This window comes from Gambusia affinis, linkage group LG10 (genome assembly GCF_019740435.1).
Source record: "Gambusia affinis linkage group LG10, SWU_Gaff_1.0, whole genome shotgun sequence".
Lineage (NCBI taxonomy): Eukaryota > Metazoa > Chordata > Actinopteri > Cyprinodontiformes > Poeciliidae > Gambusia > Gambusia affinis.
In genome coordinates, this window is record NC_057877.1 from 15,061,251 (window position 1) to 15,081,507 (window position 20,257).

At 38.9% G+C, this 20,257-nt stretch overlaps 1 protein-coding gene across 5 annotated transcripts in view; it reads left to right on the forward strand.

Annotated features, from left to right (window-relative positions):
* Nucleotides 1–475: 475 nt before the first annotated feature.
* Nucleotides 476–20,257, forward strand: part of arhgef18b (rho/rac guanine nucleotide exchange factor (GEF) 18b) — a 51,264-nt gene continuing 31,482 nt past the window's right edge. The window contains exons 1-10 of one of the 5 annotated variants that reach the window (XM_044129401.1): nucleotides 476–598; nucleotides 8,530–8,678; nucleotides 9,443–10,059; nucleotides 10,768–10,915; nucleotides 14,063–14,189; nucleotides 14,280–14,337; nucleotides 14,791–14,835; nucleotides 15,231–15,308; nucleotides 16,540–16,648; nucleotides 16,937–17,117. In XM_044129401.1, coding sequence (XP_043985336.1) covers nucleotides 586–598; nucleotides 8,530–8,678; nucleotides 9,443–10,059; nucleotides 10,768–10,915; nucleotides 14,063–14,189; nucleotides 14,280–14,337; nucleotides 14,791–14,835; nucleotides 15,231–15,308; nucleotides 16,540–16,648; nucleotides 16,937–17,117 — 1,525 coding nt within the window. In that variant the 5' untranslated portion in view covers nucleotides 476–585. Of the gene's footprint in view, nucleotides 599–3,125; nucleotides 3,238–3,286; nucleotides 4,243–8,529; nucleotides 8,679–9,442; nucleotides 10,060–10,767; nucleotides 10,916–14,062; nucleotides 14,190–14,279; nucleotides 14,338–14,790; nucleotides 14,836–15,230; nucleotides 15,309–16,539; nucleotides 16,649–16,936; nucleotides 17,118–20,257 lie in introns of those variants that run through there. The other 4 variants (XM_044129403.1, XM_044129399.1, XM_044129402.1 and 1 more) reach the window with 4 other exon arrangements.

The window sequence follows — 20,257 nt, forward strand, 5'->3', positions numbered from 1 at the left end:
ATAAATAAAGCAGCTCTAATTCAACGCTCTGTTTGTGGAGACAATAAAAGTCCTGAGGTGAAACTTATAACCAGAGCTTATACAAGTAAAAGTAATTTTAAAAATGATTAAAACATTTGTATATTATTAGAGTGCTGTTATTCCCATTTTTGTAGTACTTTAGAACTTTCCCCAGCCAAGCTTTTAATGTTAGCGTTGTGTGCATTACTGTCCTCCTTTTCATCTATATTGGGAATGTGATAAAAAAGACTTGATGTTCAGACTCCTCAACCAGTCTGATCTATTTTCCTAAAAAGAAGGGACCAAAACCAACACAAAGCTGGTCGAGATGCTTCAAACCAAAGTTTCCCATACCTGCTCTTCAAGCAACCCTTGCCTGCAGGTTTTAGATGTTTCCCTGCTTTAACACACCTGATTTAGATTATTGCTGTTTAGGAAAGGTTTGTTACTCAGCCAAAAATTGAAGTCAGGTGTGCTGATGCAGTAACAACTAAAACACACAGGGCAGTGTGTGCTTTGAAAATCAGGGCTGGGAAAAAAAAAAAAGGTTCTAGAAAACAACTTGCAGCTGGAATTGTGTCAAAAATGGTCAAACAAAGTAAGTTGATTACTACTCCACAAAGATTTTTGGATAATTGTTTTAAATGTAGGTGAAAATCATAAATGTTCCTTCTGTTTCATAGGTAAGTGTTGGTGTTGTTGGCCTTTCACGTAAAATTTAAATAACAAATGTTGGAAATAAAACCGAGCAGGACCCAGTGTGAACAGTTCACCACTCGGTTACAGAACAACTTAAATAGGTTTAAAAAAAAATGATTGGAGTGTTTTTCTTCAAAAGAAGCATTTCCTTGTACAGCTTCTGAATGACATATATGGTAATAATGCACATCTATGGATGTTTCCACTCAGGCTTCAGTTTTGTATAAATATCTTTTGCTTTTTAAATGGTTAGACTTCATGACTCAAGAGGTATGTTCTGACACACCAGATTCAACAGAAGTAATAAATCCCTATATGGTCCCTACGCGCCCATTCAGTCAAAACCTGTTAATAACTTGTTCATTTTGGTGAGGTTCTGTGAATGATGACTGTCATGTGGGAGTTTTACCAGACCAAAGTGGCTGGCAATGGGAGGAGCTGCTACACTGAGTCATTGATGAACCTTTTATACTCTTAACCTTTTGACATCAAAATCAAGGGGGAAAAAAACAACAAGCTGGCATTACTTTTGTTCTGCAAATGCATTGTCCTTAATTGTAAAATTCAAACATTTTGATATATGCACTAAAATGACACTGTAATGTTTACAGTGTAAAATAACTGGATATTCATGTGACATAAAGTCAATAACAACTACATAAAAGACCAAAAGAAGTCTCCAAAAACCTCAGATTTAATCACAGGACCTACAGCATGCTCTTGCTACTGTTGATGTAATTGTCTGTACAATCAAAGACAGTCTGCACAAAAATAACGTTCATGGAAGATGTTCAACCTTTACTCTCATAAAGTCTCATAAAACCATGAAGTCCAGACTGATGTTTGCTAGACAGAACAAAGGCCAGAACTTCTGGAAGAATGTTTGGACATATAGAAGTTCATCTGGCACAGCTGCCATTTTTCTTTTGGTGGTGGTGGTGGGGGTGTTGCTTTGAGTGGCAGGATGTGCCCACCTCACCATCATAAAAACCACCATGAAATCTGTCGTATTTCAGAGGTTAATCACCCACAATGTAACCGTGACTCTGCCAAAGACTAGCTGAGAATTAAGAAATGGAGTGACTCATTAGAACGATTACTTCATCTCAAAATGTGCTATGTACTGACTCACTTCGGCATGCTGAATGCTTGAAGTAGCATTGATTTTTTATTTTTTTTTTCAGATAATAGTAAAATAATAGATATTATTTGTCCATTTGGTGCGCTGATAGATTGTAAACTTTCTTGTCCAGAGGGTCAGCCAATAAGTAAGTGTGGGGAGAAATGAAACTTTGACATTATTACAAAACTAACTTGAATAGTGTGACTAATTTAAGCTTTTCTTTACAACCTTACAGTCATTACAAAAAACTGAGGAACATCAGAAGCAAAACGTGCTTCATTTCTGTGATAGGACTCAATATTCACAGAAAGAACTCCAGGTTTTTATGTTTAGGACCCGGTAAACAAGTTCTTAGATTAGCAGTGTGACAAAAAGCTTTGCTATTCCTTTCATGGTCCATCTACTCTGAATCCTGTCAGTCTAGTTTTTCATAAAACAGTCAAACAATTCCTCTTCTAAAGAACAATAAATTAAAGGATGGCTCATTTGTTGTGTCATCTAAGTTGAAATGTCAATAAATTTAACTCAATGCAATTGAAAAGTATAATTGATGGAGACATATTTTTAAACTTTGATATGAAACAATACTGAGGATCCTATAAATTATTTTGTAACCCCCTGCCACCCTCCCCCCAAAAAACCTTTTCCTTATTCTATGCACTTATCAGTATTGTGCAGAAGTTTTAAGTCAACCCCAATTTTTAAACTACTTTCAATATTTATTTATTTGTTACTGCTATGCCTTTAAGGAAGCATAATTTATACAATCTTCTCTTTTTTTGTATCTGTATTGAGCCTTTGAGTCATCAAGTCTCAAAGGCTATTTTGGCTCCAAGTTATTTTAGTCTATTTAACAATAAAATAGAGTTATTTAGGCATAGAGAGATTTTATTTTTGTCTTTTCAGGTGAAACTTGCAGAGTCTAAGGACTCTTCAAGTTTTGCAGAGTCCTTAGACACAAAATGTGACAGCAAGTGAGAGTATCCTGCCACCCAGAGCATCAAGAGTGATACAGTAAGTCATTGTGATGGCTGTGAGTGTGACGTTTTGTTTAAACATTGATGAAGCAGTTTGAGTTGTTGTGCACACTCAGTAGAGAGGTTTTATTCACAACACAGTACGTTGTTTTCTGCATAGTTTGTCTTTTTACCAGCAAAGCAGCGTTGTGGGCTGTTATTTAGAGTGTCAGCTGCCATCACTAGTTTCACAGCTGTAGCGATATGTGAACCTGTAAGTCTGAGCTGCACAGAATAAGAGGAAGCAGTTGGTTGTCTTTTTACTCTCAGTCTGAGAACCAGAGGAACACTCTCGCACTCAAACTCGAAGGACTTTAGTCCCCTTTTCTGGAGCTTTTTTTCCACTTTTAAGCTCAAGAACTGATGAGAAGTCGTGTGCCACCTTCTGTTTCAGCCAATGTGAGTAGAGACTGGTTAGTTTTAGCAGAAACTTCTGCCGGTTCTCAAGTAAAATCCTCCACAGTAACGGCTTGTTTTTTGTGCTCAGTATGAAACACAGTCTTGTTCTAATCCATCTCCAAAGATGGCAGTGGTGTTTATGTCGTCCATCTTTGTGCTGGTGCTCTATTTTCTCAAAGGCAAAACACTCGGGGAAGTCGTGAACTATACGCACTGTGATCTACTTCATAGTAGCTGCAGTTGTGCTAAGATTAAACCAAAACTGCTGCAAAAATAGACAATCTGTTCTTTTTTTCTGTGTACAGTAAGTCCTTTAAAACATTTATAATTATTTCAGAGCAGACGTGTTGGCGTGTTCCTCTGTGAGTCAAAAAGAAAGTTTCATTGCTCTGTGCTGTCATTGCATCCACTTCCTTCTCTTTTTTTGTATCTGCCCTATTTCCCAAAACCAGGCACATATGTGAGCCTCTCTGGTGGAGTAAGAAGCGCCATTTCAATAGTATAACTTGCGTCTATATGTCTGGTGAACTTTTACTCATTTTCCCCTTTTTTGTTACTCTCTTTGCTGTTGGCTATAATTCCAATTATGATAATCCACACTTATTTTGTCTAAGTTGTTTTATATACTTGTATGCTGATTTAAAAAAAAAACAAAAAAAAAAAACTAAAGGAAGGAAAAGCCTCTAAGAAAAAAAGCAGCAGATGACAGTTTTTGGGAATATTCACTTGTGTTTTTCAACTCCAGTACTCCCACTGTCGTTTCTATTTGAACATTTTTGCTGTTCAGTTCTTCTGTGTTACTGCTGGAGGTAATCCCCAGCCTTCTGACTCCCCTCCCTCCACTTAACTTCCCTCCCTCCTCCTCTCACTGGGTGCCACAGCACCAGTGTGATCAAACTCCAGTTCAAACTGGCCTCTGCTCTGCTCCCATGGCTGACTCTCCTCTTAACCACTCCTGGCCGTCTTTCTCCAAGCTCTGGATGAAGAGATGGTCCTTCAAGAGAGGTAATCTGCTTCCAGGTTCAGCTTCAGTGTCAAGCTGTCTGTGACCCACCTGAGCTCGCTTTTCTCCTCTGAGCTCCATTCAGTTCTTTTTAACATGACTGCTGTTTGCCATTGTGACCTGATTGTGGTTTGCGGTGAATGACGGTTGGAGTCTTTCAGATCAAAGTTGTTGAAAGAGTAAAGAATGCATTTTGTTGAACTGTGAGAGTGCCGGAATGCATAGTTCAATCAAAACAGAAACGGTGATTATTTATCTGTGAAGTGCCACCTTCTGTCTGCAGAGCTGTGTTTGACCTTTTGTGGTCAACGTCCAAGGTGCTCTGTAACGCATGCAGCAGCCCCCGTTCTTCTCTAAACCCGATGAGCGCTGCTGCTCGTGCTTCCCTTTCGCTTCTGTGCAGCTTGGCACTTTCAAAGGGCACCGAATTTTCTGATCAAAAAGATGAGGACGGTTGTTTTTGATGTGCGCTTCAAGCTCTGATCTGACAGCGCTGTTTTTTTTTTTTTTTTTTTTTTTTTATTTATCTGCAAGCAGCATCCGTCGTGCACCATGAGAAATGAACAGTGCTTCTATTTAACTCATGCAGGCACACAAATTGGTCTCCACAACCTGACACTGTTTCATGCTGTCCCAGAAAGGGCAGTGTAAAAACATGCTTGTTGTGACTGCTGCCGTGACATCTGGGGCTTTGTTTTTGTCTCGTCAGAATGACCCGAACTGAAAGCTGCCGCCAGTTGTGAACCATACATCTGTGGGAAATGGCTTGACATGTGCAGCCTGACTAAATTAAATCACCTGATCATGGCCTGGGTTCCTCTTGTGATTATCATGTAGCGCTCAATGACACTGAACTGTGTGGGTAAACATGCGCTTTTATTTCCTTCCACATCTTTTGTCGAACATCCCCTTTAAGGAAGAAAAGGACGTCAAAATGTAGTGGTTTTTGATGAAGTGTAGGAGAAGATTTAGGTATTTTATTCTGCTAAAACATGACGTGTTTATTTCTGTAGAGTTTGACTATGGCTTACAGATGGACAAAGCTCAAAACTATGTTCCCCTAAAAAAATTTATATTACATAAGACTGATAAACAAAAAAAAAAGAGGATGTTTAACACATTTGTATTGTTACAGGCCTGATGTGGCCCTCGTACTCATGGAGACTGGAGGGTTAGCCATGAGATGTTATTGCAAGAGCAGCAGGCTCTTCCACTCAACTAAAAAGTTGAGTGGAAGGAAATAGTGTGGTACAGATTCAAGAGGATTATAAAAACAATAATCGGTGTAGATTATTTGAAGGGAGAGATTCGCAAGGCATGGACTGAGGCTGGAGTCAGTGAAGAGTCACAACAAGACATATCGGGTCACAGCTGTTGCAGCTGTCTGTTTTTAGCTACTTCTAAACCAGAGAGAATATCATAAGCTAAAAGAAAGAGGCGATGGACTATTGCTCAGTGCTCCAAGTCCTCCTTTCATACTTCCCTCTAGTGACGAGCTTTATGAAGATGATGAATCTATTTTTCACTTGCCCACACCACTAAAATACGGTAATGTGCTTTAATTTACTATAAAGAGGAAGATGAGGCACCAGACCCAGCAATGCAGAGAAGCTAAAGGCCACAGGTTGATCACCTCCATGCCTTGCTGCGATGATGCAGTAATTCATGCAAAACAAACCACAAATAAATATTATCCACAGACACTGGACATTTGTTTTTTAGTAGAGGAGCATTTCTGAAATATATAATTTTCTATCAGCTTAGTATAATATTAGATTTAATGTTGGGATTTAATTGGCTAAAGTCATAGTCATGAAACTATTGAAATATCAAAGAGTGAGTTTATTAAATCAAATCAGTGACTTTCACATTTTCAACTGAGGTAAATTAACTTTTATATTCTAATTTCCTGAGATGCATATGTCTAAATAAAAAAAATAAATCATTTTGCAGCATTCAAATTTATAGTGATTGAACATATGTTGGTAGAAATTTTTCAACCAGGGACTGGAGTTATTTATTGCTTACAGATTCCTGTTTAAACAACTTGGATGTAAAGTATTGTAGTTCCACAAAATACATGATGAATGCCTTGTTTACTGAACACACAGTTCAGCAACTGTGAATAAAAGTTTTAAGTTTTATGCTGAGTGTACTTCAGTAATGTTAAACTAGTTCTTCATGCACACTTTTGAGCACATAAAGCATCAAGTTGCTTGCAGCACATTTCACATGTTGACATTTTTACACGAGTTACCCGCTTTTAAGCGTTTTTGCTGCAGAGTGAGACCTCTCCTTTTCACAGGGAGCCAAACTCTGAAAAACAACCCGAGTCTGATAAAAAGCATTTTAAACCTGAGTGTGTATGCGTGCACACACAGTCATGCACTGATGTTTCATTGTTTTGTCATGTCTGAGCAGAAATGAAAGGCCAACCATAAAAGGCCACAGCGACTCTGCAGCCCAGCATTGAGCAGCTGCTGCAGAGTCTCCTCTGAGTTTACACTTAACACAAGAAGGATTTGGACACAGGCTAATTCTCCCTCCGGGGAGGACGCTGCCACCCCTGCTGCCTCGGCTGATGATTTAGTAATATGGAGAACTGTATCTACAGTGTGTGTGTTTACACAGGAGCATCTCTGGCTGTCAGGAGGAAGACCACAGTGGATTCTGCAGGTCGATAACAAAGCAGGCTCAGCCTGTTGTTTTGCTACATGAGCTTAGGAATCAAAATAAATAATTTGGTACATGGAAGACATTATTCTTTGTAGCTTTTGTTTCTTTTCGGCGCCCAGAAAACCTGGAACCTCTTAGAAAGACTTTGGTTTGATATGTTACTTTAGAAATCAGTCTTGTCACCCGGTGTCGGTTTTGTATGTTTAGTAAATTCATGTTTTGGTTTGGTGTTCCTATGTCTTGGTTTTTATATTCTGTTTGTTTTCTCTCTGGCCTCTGTTTTTCTTGGACTGTTTGTTTGGCTCAGCCACCCTTTCACTGGAAGGTTCAGCCTCTCACTCGCAGCTGCAGCAAATCCGTTTTGCACTCTCCACGCTGTTTATGGCATTGCAACCCCAAACTTTGACGTGTTTTAGTGGAATTTTATTTGATAGACCAAGACAATGCAGTGTATCAAGGGTAAATTATTTGTGATTTTTCCAAATTGTCTACTATGTATAAATTATAATAATAAAAAACAGAAACATTACAAGCATTCAAATATTTAGATACTGTTTTATTATAACAAAACAAGCTTAATTTTTTATATCAGTAAAACCATCTTTTGGTGCACCGTGATGCTCGTTGTATCAAGACTAGTAAAGCTGCTGCTGCAGTACAGATGGAGCCAGATAATATGTTTCAGTACAGATGGACTTATGGTGACTCATAAATATTAATAATGTTTCACATGCGGTCAAAGAGACTCTGTGTGTTTAATTGTGATTTTATGGAACAGAGTGGTTTGGTAGATGGAGGATTTAGAAAAATAAAATATAAAATTGTTGCATGCATTTTTGTTCAACTATTTAACTACCGCTTTAATTAATGTCCAGCAGATCCAAAGAGGAAATTGTTGGTGACCAGTGCTCAACAGGACTGTGAAGAATATTGCAACTTGTATCTCGGTTTAATAAGAGAAATTAAAAGTTACTATGTTGAATGACAGTCTTAAAGAAGAGTGAGGAATGCCTTTTGGATTATGTAGTCTGTTGGAATATTGGATCTCCCCTCCTCAGATTGGCTGAAACCCAGGATACAAGTGATACACACCAATGCTGTGTGTAATGTCTGAGTTTATCGATATCAAAAACTGACCATTTTTGCTTTTGCCACTGATTTGTAGAGGTGACTTTAATATAGTTTATGCTTTGTACACTGTGATCCATTGTTTACCACAGACGGACCACTTCTTTAAACTGCCGAGCAAAGGAATAAAATCAAACTCTACACCACCAATGGTATAGAGCATGTAAAATAACACTGACCCTAGGAGACGTTGCTATTGGTGACAGTGGTTTGCGGCATCATGTGAATCGAGGAATCTGTTTATGTAATGGAAATGTAAAGGAGCTTTCAACAAGAGCCTGGAGTGGGGTCTGCAGTGGGGTGTTTCATCCATCATGCACAGCACAGTCCAGACTGATTACACAGGTGCTGCGTGATTGATGCATTCAGCAAGCCGTCTGCCTTTCCTCCGGCTCCTTATCTCTCCAGAGAGCCGTTGAATGTGCTGTACTTTTAGAGAAACGTTTGTTTTCAACAACAAAAAAATCAATTCCTTTGTTGTCCAGCATCCGAGTGCAACCCATGTAGCCAGTCCTGTGGGAATCCCAGTACCCAGCTCAGAGTCCAGCCACCCAGTGGGAAAGGATCTTCCTCCTCATTACCGCCGGCCTCCATCACAGAGGATGTATTCAGTGACAACACCAGTGATGATCAGGTAAAGAGTCTCTAAACTCAAAGTTTCTCCAGCTCCACCACATGAAACATACAAGTTTCTTAAGTTCCAGAAACTGAAGCGATGATCTGCCAATTTTGCAAAATTCTGCTTGCTGCAGTTTGCTCAGTGTCCTATTCACAAAGCAGATGCCACTAATGACATACTGGTGCAAGCATGTGCTTTGAGTGCAGGAGGGATGAGCAATTTGCCTTCATGTTGGAAGGCAGCTATGTTTCATTTGCTCTCTAGATATGACTCAACACTGCAGACACCAAACCAACAGCTAAAGCATGGCATCCTTGAAAGAGCTCAATATCTCAATCAGAATCCTTTTGCTGTTATTGCCAGTAAACAAATTTACAGGCTATGTAATTGCTTTGATTAAAACCAAAATAAATTATATCTCTGTATCAGAGGGCAAACTGAATGAGCTTTAATCAGGGAAGCAGCCAAGAGGTTCATAGCAACTCTACAGGGGCAACCTGGACGGATGAATCATTAGTTTATAATTTTTTCCCTCTTTAAAGAATGTGAAGAATAAAGCTGATATTAAAAAACAGCTATAAGTAGTCCTATTTAAAGTTTTCAAAAGGCACAGTAATGCAGTGGAAAGTGACTACCTAACCAAATTGGAGTTTTTGCTCTCTATATAGAAAAATTATTGATTAACGTCACCCTGAACACACCATCGACATAGTGAAGCATTGCATTCATTTGTTCTCTTTCACATTGTTTTGTCTCCTTTCTCTCTTTGCGATACCCAGGATGCATCCTCTGTACTCAGTGACTACGACTGTCCCTGTGTGGACGCGGGCAGCAGCCTAGAGGACCTGCAGGGTCTCAGTTCCTCCCTCAGGGACTCGGAGTACTTTAAAGACCTGCAGGGAGAATTACCAGCCTCAAAGGCTGCAGCGTCAAAAGACACCTCTGCATTTCCAGAGAGCAACACACAGCAAACTGATAACTTACAGGATCCTGTAAACACAAACAGTCAGACCAAAAACCAACCCACGGCTCTGACCACAGACTTCCCACAGGTCAATGCAACATCATTTCCTTCCTTTGAACAATTTGCAGATCAACCTCCCTCTGACGCTGTTGCCCAGCTCAGCCCAAAGCCGCTGCCGGGTTGTGTCGCCGACGGCGATGACTTCGCTGCCTCTGCATTCAGCCTCAACTGGACAGTTAATCTAAATGGGCTGCTGGAGTCCTTGGAAACAGTGAAAGCGGTTGAAGAACTGAACGACGTAAAGGACCAGGGCAAAATGGAGTTGGATGGAGAGCCAGACATGGACAGCTTTCCGATTTTGGTCAGATCCATGTCAACGTCTCGGAGGCACAGCTGGGGGGTTCCTCTGTCACCCCTCAACTCTGGCAGGAGGTAAGATGAGCAATAGGTGGTAGAAAAAGTTCATCTTAATAAGTCATAACAAACAAATGTTTGTTACTCAGAACATTAGTAACAAACATTGGTTTGGTGTTTGCAGTGTTAGTTCATGCTTACTCAGAACCGATGCATGTTTTGAGTAAGTCTTGAACTTAGATGTGAGCATTAATGCTACATGAAGATTTCTCTGACAGTTTAGGCCAGCGATCAGCAAACTTTAAAAAACACAGAACTTTTATCGCTTTTGTGTATTATTTATCCAGCACTGCAAAAGCTACAAGAACAGATGCTTAATTAAATAGAACAGATGCTTAATTAAATTAAGACATATCAACTGTAAAAATGTGCTTAAATGGTAAAAACAAAACCCTATTTTATTTGTTATTGGTTGTGAGGGGGAAAAAAATGAATTTACGTCATCCTGTTGTGAAAACTGTGTTGAAATTGTTTTAAAATAGAAATATTGAGAAATTCTCCAAAAAGAACTGCCATTTGTAATTGTTGTTGGTTCACCAACCACTGCGGACGTCCTAAAGAGGTGCAGCCTGCAGGCCTCTGTTTCAGTCCATTGCAGCAATTTTTTATGGTGTCATTTAAGTAAAAGTGAAATAGTTAATTTTTATTGAAAAATATGCAGAGAGCCTCATTAAAATATTTAACCACTTTATTTGACATTTTGCGTTTGCTTTGCTGTGCTCTCAGACTGAGTCTGGACACCGCAGCCATAGACAGCGATGAAGATGGAGACGATGATGACGAACAACATAGCAGTCTTTTCCAGTCCTCCCAGCAGCAGTCTGACAGCTTCTCAGCAGGAGCCGGAGATGAGCCAGATGGTTTCAGTTTGAGGGTAAACAGCCACTCTGCTACCAACCAAAAGACTTTTATTAACGCTTCTCAGGCTTTCTTTGCTTCAGTGCTGACTGAGAATTTTAGTAAAATGTCCACATCCTAAAAAAACCACTACAAATTGCTTGATTTACTTCAAGTTTTGCCTCTTTCATGTTTTAGACATGCATTTTAGCAACATCCCATTTTCACCTTCAGACTTTAAAATAGCAATGTCCCATCATTTGCCATTGCAGCAGCTTCAAGTCTTCATGGGAGGGTTTACACAAGGTTTAGGAAAGTGTTAATTAGAGCAACCATTCCTCCAGAAACACATTTGCAAGGTCAGACACTGATGTTGGGTGAGAAGCCCTGGCTTACAGTTTCTGTTACACAGGTAGAAGAAAGGACCCTGTGCAGAACTGTGATACAGCTGCTACACACTGAATCTGTCTATACACCAACTGAGTTTCTAATAATCATAAAACTGCACAAATTGAAGTTACAAAAATAAGTTTGCTTAATGGAAACACATTTCTCGATTAAAAAGTTGTTGTACTATAATAAGGTGGTTTTCAATCGTATCGAAATGCCTTTTTTTTTTTTTTTTTTTTTTTTTTAACATCACATGAGTCACTTGATCAACAGCCAGATGTCACTACTGGTAAAAAAGACGAAGAAGGACGATGATTTTTTGTTTTTTGTGCAGCTGGTTTCACCAGAGCTCTCACGCGATTGAACAGTTCATAGCAAGTTGTCTGTCTGTTATTCAAACATGTTGAATTCATAGTTCCTCTGTAAAATCACCAACTGCAATTTCCCCAAAACATGGCGCATGTAGCCGCTTCTCACTCCAATGCCTGAAACGACACCAACATCTGCTCTGATGGCTAATCGATGGTGACTGCTAGTTCTAATGATGACTATATTATATAACTCAGTCATTGCCATAATTTTTAATGATTTATTACGTGATAAAGCTAATTCCCGTCTGATTTTAATTTCATTTCCTATTTAATGGAAGCACCACAATTGTGAATTTTTTTTTTTTTTCTCACATTAGCAGAATATAGACAAAGATTTGCGCGTATTTGTAATTGCAACATGGCTAGTGTCATATAGGCACAAAAACTGGCCCAAAATAGACCGATGGTCGGTTTCTTTTGTAGCAACGCAGTGATTTAATGGAAATGTCATGAGTGAGACAGGAGATGAGTCACAGTAGCAAAGTAAAACACATCCGCTTTCAGAAATGTACTAAAGAAAATCTTTCACTCACAAAAAAAGTAACATACTTGGTAGGATCTAAGAAGTACATAAAACAAATGAAAGATTGAAAAACCAATCTGGTTTGAGCAGCATTCTGTTTACTGTCGGTTTGTCTTGCGTTTACATTGGCGGATCATGTTGGATCCCTTGTGTCCTGTAAAAATCTGGTTGGAGTGTGAAAAGTTATTTGTTGACAACTTGGAGCGGAAATTGGGAAAAAATGCATGAATTGAAGAAATTAAGTTTTATTTTGCAACCAGGTTGCTGGCTACAAACTAGACTTCTGCCCAGGTCCCTCTTGAAAATGAGATCTAGATCTCAATGGGGTTGATTCATTAGAGTGCCACCAGGAATTGTCTGCTAATACAGAAGGGGAACAAATTGTAACATTTAGGTGTCGTCTTAAATGTTACAAGAACCTGACCCTGACACACAGCCAAGACAAGAAAATGGTTTCAAAAGATGTTAGTAGTCTACACAACGCTGTTAGAAGTGGCCCTTTTTTAGTTTGGTTACACTGGATGGTCTGGAAGACAGAAACAGATGAGTGGCATGATTGGATGGGAACCAGGAAGTAAACAGAAAGAATGGAGTTTACCAGGAGTGTAGGAGACACAGAGTCTCAGAATCCAGCTCAAACAGGAGATGCAGATTATGAATTGTTTGGCCTTGAGAGACAGAGATGTTTGCAGAGAGCTGAGAGATGATATAATCCAATAACCCATAATCTGTAAATTATGGCAGAAAGCTCAGAAATGATGACAGAAGTACTCAAAAACAGTGGCACCAAGCATGTGAGAGACAAGAGGCTGTGAACATTGTTAAAGGCGTTTCAGCAATTATACATTCATAAAGAGTTATTAAACCCTGGGCTAGTGAGCTAATGACTAAAACAAAATTAAGCACCTTTCTAAACAAGCTGCTGTTTCCTAATTACAAAATACGACCATCGATTTTAGAGAAATCTACCAAATGACAGAATGTGGAAAAGGAAACGGAGTGTGAATACTTTGTGATCTCATTGTAACGGCACTTTGAGAAATAAAATCTTCAGATTTCTTTTAGTTTGAAAAATGATTATAACATTTTTATTTCAAAATAAAAATTTTTCATTTTTATGTCTGGAGTCTCCTGAGTGGCTTTAATGCACGGTGGAGCACTTTTCCTTACGTGATCATAACATGACTGAAAGAGACGCATTATTTTACAAAATAAATAAAAGCATGGACTTTATGCTCTTTCTAATGTCTTTGTGAGTTATTGAGTATTTTTATTTTATATTTTATCAGTTTCATTAAATCCCAGAGGGTCAATCATTCAAAGATCCATGTGCTTTTACAGGATTTTATGCAGCAATTCATTGAATGAGATCATCTAGCATCTTGCACATCTTACACATTACAATTGCAACTTAATAAAAAGTAATAGACCCTCTGCTTTCAGAGCCTGCAGCTTTCTGGCTCGTATTCTGGCATCCTGTCTTAAATTACCTAACAAAGCTCACTTGGCCTTTGTTAATTGCCAGGCATCATTATAAATGAATTCTTGTTTTAGTGGCTTGTTCCTCAATTTAAAGCTTTTCCATAAAACCCTCCCTGGTGATAAAACATTATATGCACTTTTTAAGAGAAAAGAGGAAAAAGGATGACTAGAACACTGAATTTAATACCAAATTAGTCCAGAGTTAGAGGGGAATGATTCATTTGGAGTGTTGTGCCAAACTACAGAGCGCTTCCTCACTACAGAGCCCAAAAACGACTAAATATTCTGCAGATTAGCAGCTAATAAAGGCCACTGTAAGCACAATTAATCTCATTACAGAACTGCTGTGAACTGGAAAGTGGATGTAAAACAGATCAGACGTGAATTCAACGTCCATGCCTTCTTATTCCTCTTTCAGGTCACCGGTGGATCAGGCAGGCATCTGTACTCTCGATCGGACATCCTTGCCACCGATGAATATTCCCGAGCGGCACACATTTCCCGTGTCGTGCAGACCTCCAAACAGGCCGCCAGGGCAGCAGGAGGTGGGGGAGCAAACACGGTTTCTACATGTGTGGTTGATTCATGCTTTACCTCTTTTCACAGTAGCTCTATTTGACTTTTTTTTTCTGCAGTGGCAGAGGAGTTTGACCCAGAAGAAAACCTGCACTCATCAGAGGGACAAAGCCACATGTAAGTGCAACAATGCAACCGAATACCTTTCCAAGAATATGATTCTGTCTATATAACAGTATGAGTTTAATGAAGCTTGAAGGAGTGGAAGACACTGCAACTCTTGAGCGGTTCATGCAGATTCTGCTCTGTAGTTGTAAATAGCCTGTTACGGTTACCTAACTCCCACATAACAAAGGGGCTTTCCCCATTCTCCTCTGACATTTCTGCTCCATATCAGAAGTCTGCAGTTTCCCCCTCCCACAGCTCGCTTTCCTTCAGCTGCCAAGATGGCCCCTTTGCTGACTGACTGTGTCTGTATGTAATAAATGGTTGTACTCTGGTGATTTCATGGATGCTGCAGATGAAGGAGGATTGTCCTTCACTTTACAGTTTCACCGTCAGTTCCCAGCAGATTGGTTCTTCCCTCTGTCCCCCCGCCCCCACTCAGTGTCAGTGTCTTGTTTGTCTTAGGCTGATGGTACAGAAAGTTCTGCAGGAGCTAAAGCTGTACTATGGGTAAGTAAACAGGAGAGGGAGGCCTGCACGCTTTAGCTGCTGTTTTAATGACGTCTGCGGCAGCAGAGTTGGGTCTTCACCAGGGAGTGTTTACAAATTACACTATTTATGCATGCATGAGTTTTGCACGTGTCTGTCCTGGTCACTGTCACAAACGACACTTCACCGTGGCTGGGATGGATCTGCAGAGCACAGAAAGTAAGATGATTGGCTCCTAAAGATTCACAGCAATATAAATCAGCTCATGCTGTCGGACTGTGCTTGTTTTTCTTGCTCTTATAAACTTTGGCTTTGACATGCTCGTCCTTTACGGTCATTTGAGGTTTATATTTGGACCTGCGTTCTGCTTAAATGGATTCTCTTGCTGCATGAAGTTTTCTAACTGTCCTTCACAGAGCGAAGCACAGAAACACCAGCAGTCCAGACTCCAAGGATTCAGGAAGTGTCACTTGGTACGAGTTCCTCTCCAATGCGTAAGTGCAACAGTTTACCACTGCATATTTGGCAATGACAGTGTATCTTTCTTTCCAAGCGATGTCTGTTACCGAATATATTTTCTTGTATCGCATGTTGCAGATTCCGTGGATGCAAAGTTTGTTACTAATAGATACTTAAACTTTTTGTCTAACATTATATTGATCATTCAAACAGATACAGACATTCAAACATGCAACATATAGTTAAGCCCCAAGTTATTCACACCACTGGCAGATTTAGGTTTGAAATTATTTTCATTCAACTAAGAAATTTGTTCTGTCTTTATTGGCTGGGCCACTCCATTTATAATTTTTGTTTTGTTTTGTTTGCAGTTGTTGTCATTTCCCTAGTTACATCACTTCCTGGGTTTTTGTTTTCTCTGTCCTTGACATATTAGCCATTTTATAATTGTTGTGATCTTTCTAATGTTTCCTGAACCAGATTTGCCCTGCTGCAACATTAATTTAAGAAAGTAAACTGTGCAACTCTTAGAATACCCTACAAAGTCTAGCAGGGCAATTCTGCCACTGACATAGCAAGCCAACCAGTCCAATCATACTTCTTATTGAGATTATGAGAACAGAATATGCAGAGAAAAATGTAACAGAAATAATCAACAGAAATTTTAACTTTAGCTTGCAAGAACTCTTAAAAAGAAAAACAACAGGGTCAGTAAAGCTGACAAAAAGCCACGAAAGTTTGAGCAAAACTAAGACAATTTTTCAAAAGCACAACAAAGTGCTTTTGTTGTAAAGCACTTTGGTCAGCTCAAGTTGTACTAAATGTGCTATGTAAATGAACTTTGACTTGACTTCACATGCATGCCAAATGCATTTTGCAGAAAGCACGGAAAAAATATCTACAGCAAGTGAATTCAGTTAACCACAAAAGGTTTCAGCCATTACTATGTAATATGCCAAAAGCTGGTGGTTTAACTTATTTTGTAATCTGTAACAATAAAAGATGGGAAACATTTTAGATTTGTCTCACAGTAATAAAAACTACCTACATGTGAATTCAATGAATTCAGATGATCTTTTGGAAAAGGGTATTTATAAATTCCACCCTCATAAATAATTTACTTAGAAAAATAGACATAAAGGTATAAAACATATTAATTTATTGTTTAGTTAATCAAATAAAACACTTTGAAAACTATTTTTTATGCAAGTTAAGAGATTTTTGGCTTATTTGTTTTGTACACGGGATGCTGTCTTCTTTCTTCAGGAATGAGGAAGAGGAAGACAGAGCAGAGAAGGCTGAGAAAGGAACAAAGGTGAAAAGGACCCTCAGCTCCCTGAGGAGCAGGGTGACGGGCTCCTTCAATAAAGATAAGGTAAACAACGTCACAGATGAGTGGTGCAGGACCTGCGTTTGTCTCAATGTATTATTCCAGAAAGTCAGTTTTATTTCTTATTCAGCTCAATTCATAAAACCAAATCTTGACATGTAAACACTTTACTTGTATGCATGTGGCACTCGCAATACTTTAATCTTCTTACACAAACCCTATTATAAGTCCTGACACACAGCTGTGCAAAACGCGCAGCAATGAAGGAGAACACACAGCATTTGCATTTAAAAACTGCCCTGTGTGTTTGCTTCTCTTTTTTTTTCTCTCCAGGGTAAGAACCGAGGAAAAGAGCTGCAGAGGGAGAGAGACAGGGAGGAGAAAGAGAAAGTGTGCAGGACCGGCAGCAGCAGCAGCAACGGGCATCATTTTGTGCCAGGCTCCTTCTCCAGCTCCGCCACCTGCTCGCTGTGCAGCAAGAGTTTGCTGAAAAAGCATGGAATGCAGTGCATGAGTGAGTAACACCGCAGTCACAGATGTACATGCGCCCACGCTTGCTCACCGCCTCGCATAAGTGCGCAGGTGCTACGCTCACACACAAGCTCGCATCCAATTATAGCTCTGCTGCATGCATGCTCATTTACCTATGTAGTGGTATGCTGGGGCACACGGAAAAAAAACCTGCCAATCACGTGGGCGCACCCACCACAAACTGCCTGAAATGTCTTACACTAAGCCACTCAGCCATAGTGTGTGTGTGTTTTATTAAAGGAATGCACACATGTGGTTGTCATTATGACATTTGCACCCTAAAACAGTTTTGAAACTGCATAGCCACTCTCTTCAGCTGGACAGCAGAGGGGCTGTTCTGCTAAACAGAATGAATACAATACTTGAAAACAAATTTTTCTTCTTAACTTGGAAATTATTTCTTACCTAAAGTTTCCGAGTGTGGCTCACCTCTTTTCCTGACTTTTAGACTTCACAGATGATTTCTGGGTTCAGTCTGTATCACCTTTAAACGTTGGTACACATAATAACAGTTTCAAGGCAACGTCACAAAAATGTACCACATTTCAATCAACTGAGTCCTGCTTCTTAAAGAAGAAATCTATACTACAGAAAGCTCTAGATTATTACTTTAAAATAATTGGAAATTTAGATAAAAAGTAGATTTTTGTTTAAAAAATGCTTGAGTTGCTGTTATTTTAATATAAGATTTATGAGATATTTACAAATCTGTGACTTAAAATAGTAATTTCTTCATCAAGGATTTCTCCCCAGGCCAAACACTGCATGTTGAAGGTTTTTCAAATTGTTTTCCTTTTATTTTTTATTTTTTAAGTTTAACATGATAATACTCCACTGTTATTATTTTAAGATTTTTCCCAATTTTTTAAAAAGGATGCCAATAAACAATTATCTGAATCTACATATTTTATATATTCTCTTAAAAAGTAATATTTCTTAAATCCCAAAAGACACTGTGATCACTTCTGCCACTTGTCTAAAGAATTTACTGGAAGTGCAACCGACTTCTCATAAAACACGAGGTTTACTGGCTTATAATTTCACATCACTTAATGTGAACCGAGAAACTGGATTTTTATATATGCATATTTTTTTTTGACTTTATTAAGCAGGTGCGTGTGGAGAAGTAGCTGTTCTGCCTGGAATTAAATGTTTTCCTTGTAACTTCTGCTGGTTACAATATTTCCGAGATATGCATAAGCCCCACAGCGTGGTGTAATGAATGATTGTTTTTAGCCGAGTGTTTATTAAACAAATGTGTTCTGGCATATTTCACAAGGCACAGGAAAACCACACAGGCGATGGAAGCTATTAGTTATTTTGGCATTAAAAAAAGAGAAAGCAACCCATTTCTCCCGTTGATGCATTTGTCCATTAATCAGACATTACTGCTGAGTGTGATGGTGTTAAAATATTAATGCTGGAACACACACGCAGGCGTGAAAAAAAACAAGTGAGTGTCCCTTTAATTTGAAGCGAGCCCTGTGGGGATTCAGCCTGTGGAATGTGTGGTTTGTGTGCCAGAGATTGTTCCCAGTGGATGCACTAAAACTGGACAAAACCAACAATAACTTGGGACACTTGCTGCTGTCGGGTCCCTTTGGAGGATGTGATTCACTGAGTTTAAACTTTTTTGTCGGATGCTGCTGATTGGGACCAACGCGAGTGTATCTCGAGCGGTAAGGAGCAGCTGCCGCAGCGGGATCAGGTGGATGAAGTCCCGTTGTTTCTTCTTAGCGGACCTTCTCACACATCCTACCGCTTTGGTGCTAACAGGCTAACAGCTAATCACATCCAACTTAACACTATATGTTGCATCTGTTTGTCGCACTGTGTGATGTTTGGGTTGTATAAGTGTCTGGGCAAGAATTGTACATCTTTAATCTTTTTCTGCAACTTAATGTGTGAAGAACGCCACTAAATTAGATCCTTAGTTAAGTCGTTCCTGGTTAGCGATTAGCAAAGTAACGCTAGCGTCTTAGCTGCGCCTTTATTTGAAAAACAAGGTTAGTTGGGTGATTCGTTGGTTTTAATTGGCTTATGCTGAACAAATAACGCCGGGAAAACCAAGCGTATGAAAGCAAGTGGATGTTCCACGACTTCTTTATAACTTTGAGTTCTAAAAACAGTCTCAGGAGACTACAATTGATGCTGCTTATTGACTTTAGGAGAGGCTCAACAGGTGACTGCTAACTTGGCTAATGTTAGCTTCCTGGTGACTTCTGTTAATTTTCCAGCAGTCAGCTGATAAAATGTACAACTAGATCAGATGGAGACTCTTTTTGGACAGAAAATGTGACTGTTATCCATTTTTGAAAAGTATTTTCCTGGTGTACGTGTGAGAAATGCATGGAAAAGCCTTAAAAAACATTTGTTTCCAACTTTAAATCTCCACATTGTTTACGACGAGATGAATCAGTCAGAAATGGACGGTACACGGGAGGAATTGGGATAATGTGCTTTCTGGGCTACAGCCTGCTTTCGTGTAGTGTGTTTGTAAAGACTTTAATACACTTGAAAGATCATTATGAAAAAATATGATTGCGTGTGTAGACTATAAATTAGGGAAATTCTGGTTTCTTAATAAAACTTTGATAACTTTATGACCCTTATTTAGATTTAAACATGTGATTTAAAGTTACCCAACATTTTTTAAAGATATTGGTTGACATATTTCAATATTTGTTCTTTTGAAAGACGTTATTTGTTTCTTTGGTAAATGTAAAAAAAAAAAATTATATAGCTTTTTATTTACTGTTTAAAAATGGAAAACAGTGTGTGGTATAATACTAAATATTCAGCCTGATTATTTTTTGGAAAGTAATGCTTATTAATAATTTCTGAAATCAAAATAAATAGGTTCAGGTTTATCATGCTGCTACTTTTTCCTATTGAGGTCAGTTTGAAGATGTGTTCAAAGTCAAAATCTTTCGTATAACTTGTACTTCCTTTTACCTCCTTTTTAAAAAAAGTGGACAGTTGATTATGTATTATTGCTCATCTGTAAAATAACTTTATTTACAACATGTAGGTGTTAAAAACACTGAGTAACAGGTTACTTGAAAAAGACATGCACTCTTCAAATATGTCAAAAGTTTGTCTAACCAAAGATTAGGGTCTGAT